This window comes from Mandrillus leucophaeus, unplaced genomic scaffold, assembly GCF_000951045.1.
Source record: "Mandrillus leucophaeus isolate KB7577 unplaced genomic scaffold, Mleu.le_1.0 Scaffold51, whole genome shotgun sequence".
In the NCBI taxonomy this organism is placed as follows: domain Eukaryota; kingdom Metazoa; phylum Chordata; class Mammalia; order Primates; family Cercopithecidae; genus Mandrillus; species Mandrillus leucophaeus.
In genome coordinates, this window is record NW_012105475.1 from 3,224,199 (window position 1) to 3,225,549 (window position 1,351).

A 1,351-nucleotide genomic window follows, 5' to 3' on the forward strand; every position below is an offset into this window, starting at 1 on the left:
ATCTACTACATTCAGGCACAGAATTAACTTGAGTGGATAGGTTTTTGTCTTCATTCATTTATCCATTCTAATCTGGGCATTTACAATGTGGCAGGCACAGTTCTAGACGCTGGGACTACAGCTGTGAACAAAAGAAAGGCCTTACGTCCCAAATCGTTTTCATTCTACGGATCATAATTTCAATTATTTCAGCAACCATACAGTTATATGGTCTAGAACATTTCTAAACTTATCAGCCTCAAGACAAAACACCGCTTCAAAGTTCTTTTTTTTTCCTTGGAAGCTAAGTGTTCTTAACAGCTTAAAAAGGGACCTCATGTGGTTAATTCAGAGCATGACAATATTCCTTCTTCAAAGCTCAGGCAATGCCACCACCTCATATCTATAAAGTACATCACAGTTTAAAGCAGATTTCCCTACACGCTGATTTTTAGAGCAAACCAATACACGGGGTAGATACGTTCTCCGGTGTCCCGCAGTCACCCACACCAACCTCTGACTCGGTTTAGGAATTCCCAAGGGTTAGGGCTCAGCACATCAGAAGGCCAGCTCTACCTGCAGAGCTGACCTGGACAAGCGTCTCCGTGCGGAAGGACTCCCCTCCACCCCCAGAAGGACCTGCAACCTTGACAGGGCAACCCGGGGACACCCCGCATCCTCTAACGAACTCGGGGGAGATCGACTCCAGGCATTTCACAACTTCTCACCGTCGCAACACTCACAGCAGAGCCCCTGCGTGTTAACTCCCTTCTCTCGTTTTAAAAAAGTTACAAAGTAAAAACAGCCACCAACGGCTTTCCCCAGACTGCAGGGCCGCGATCGGGCGAAGCGCGCCCAGGGCCCACACACGCTGAGGTCTCAGCCCGGGGCCGCAAGGCCTCCCGTGGAAGGAGCGGAGGCAGAGGGAAGGCCACGGAGGAGCCGGCTCTGCACTCCGAGGCCCGGGCCAGGGCCCGCCCGACGCGTCCGGCCACCAGGTCACGGACATGGCGGGCACCTGGGAGGGAGAAGCCAAGGCCGCAGGACCAGGACCGGGTGACAGGTTTATTGCCCTCGGTGAGCAAGTTGAGTTTCGCGTCACCCTCCCACCCCCAAGTCTACACGCACATCCCTTCCTCGCCCCTTCGCGTACCTGACACACAGAGGCGCGAAATCCCGCGTAGTCCGAGCGCTCCCCGACCTGCAGAGACCGGTCCCCGAGCTCGGACTCCTTTTCGCGCCGGTCAAACAAGTACACCGTCCTGTGGCCGACGCCTCCGCCATCCTCCTTAGTCCCCACAGAGGCCCCGCCGGGCCCGCCGCCGTCCGCCGCTGCCATATTGGGGAGAAGGAGAAAAGACAGCGACGCTGG

At 55.3% G+C, this 1,351-nt stretch overlaps 1 protein-coding gene across 1 annotated transcript in view; it reads right to left on the reverse strand.

Annotated features, from left to right (window-relative positions):
* Positions 1-1,341, reverse strand: part of SMCHD1 (structural maintenance of chromosomes flexible hinge domain containing 1) — a 167,075-nt gene extending 165,734 nt beyond the window's left edge. The window contains exon 1 of the mRNA XM_011996333.1: positions 1,133-1,341. Coding sequence (XP_011851723.1) covers positions 1,133-1,318 — 186 coding nt within the window. The 5' untranslated portion in view covers positions 1,319-1,341. The remainder of the gene's footprint in view (positions 1-1,132) is intronic.
* Positions 1,342-1,351: the final 10 nt, after the last annotated feature.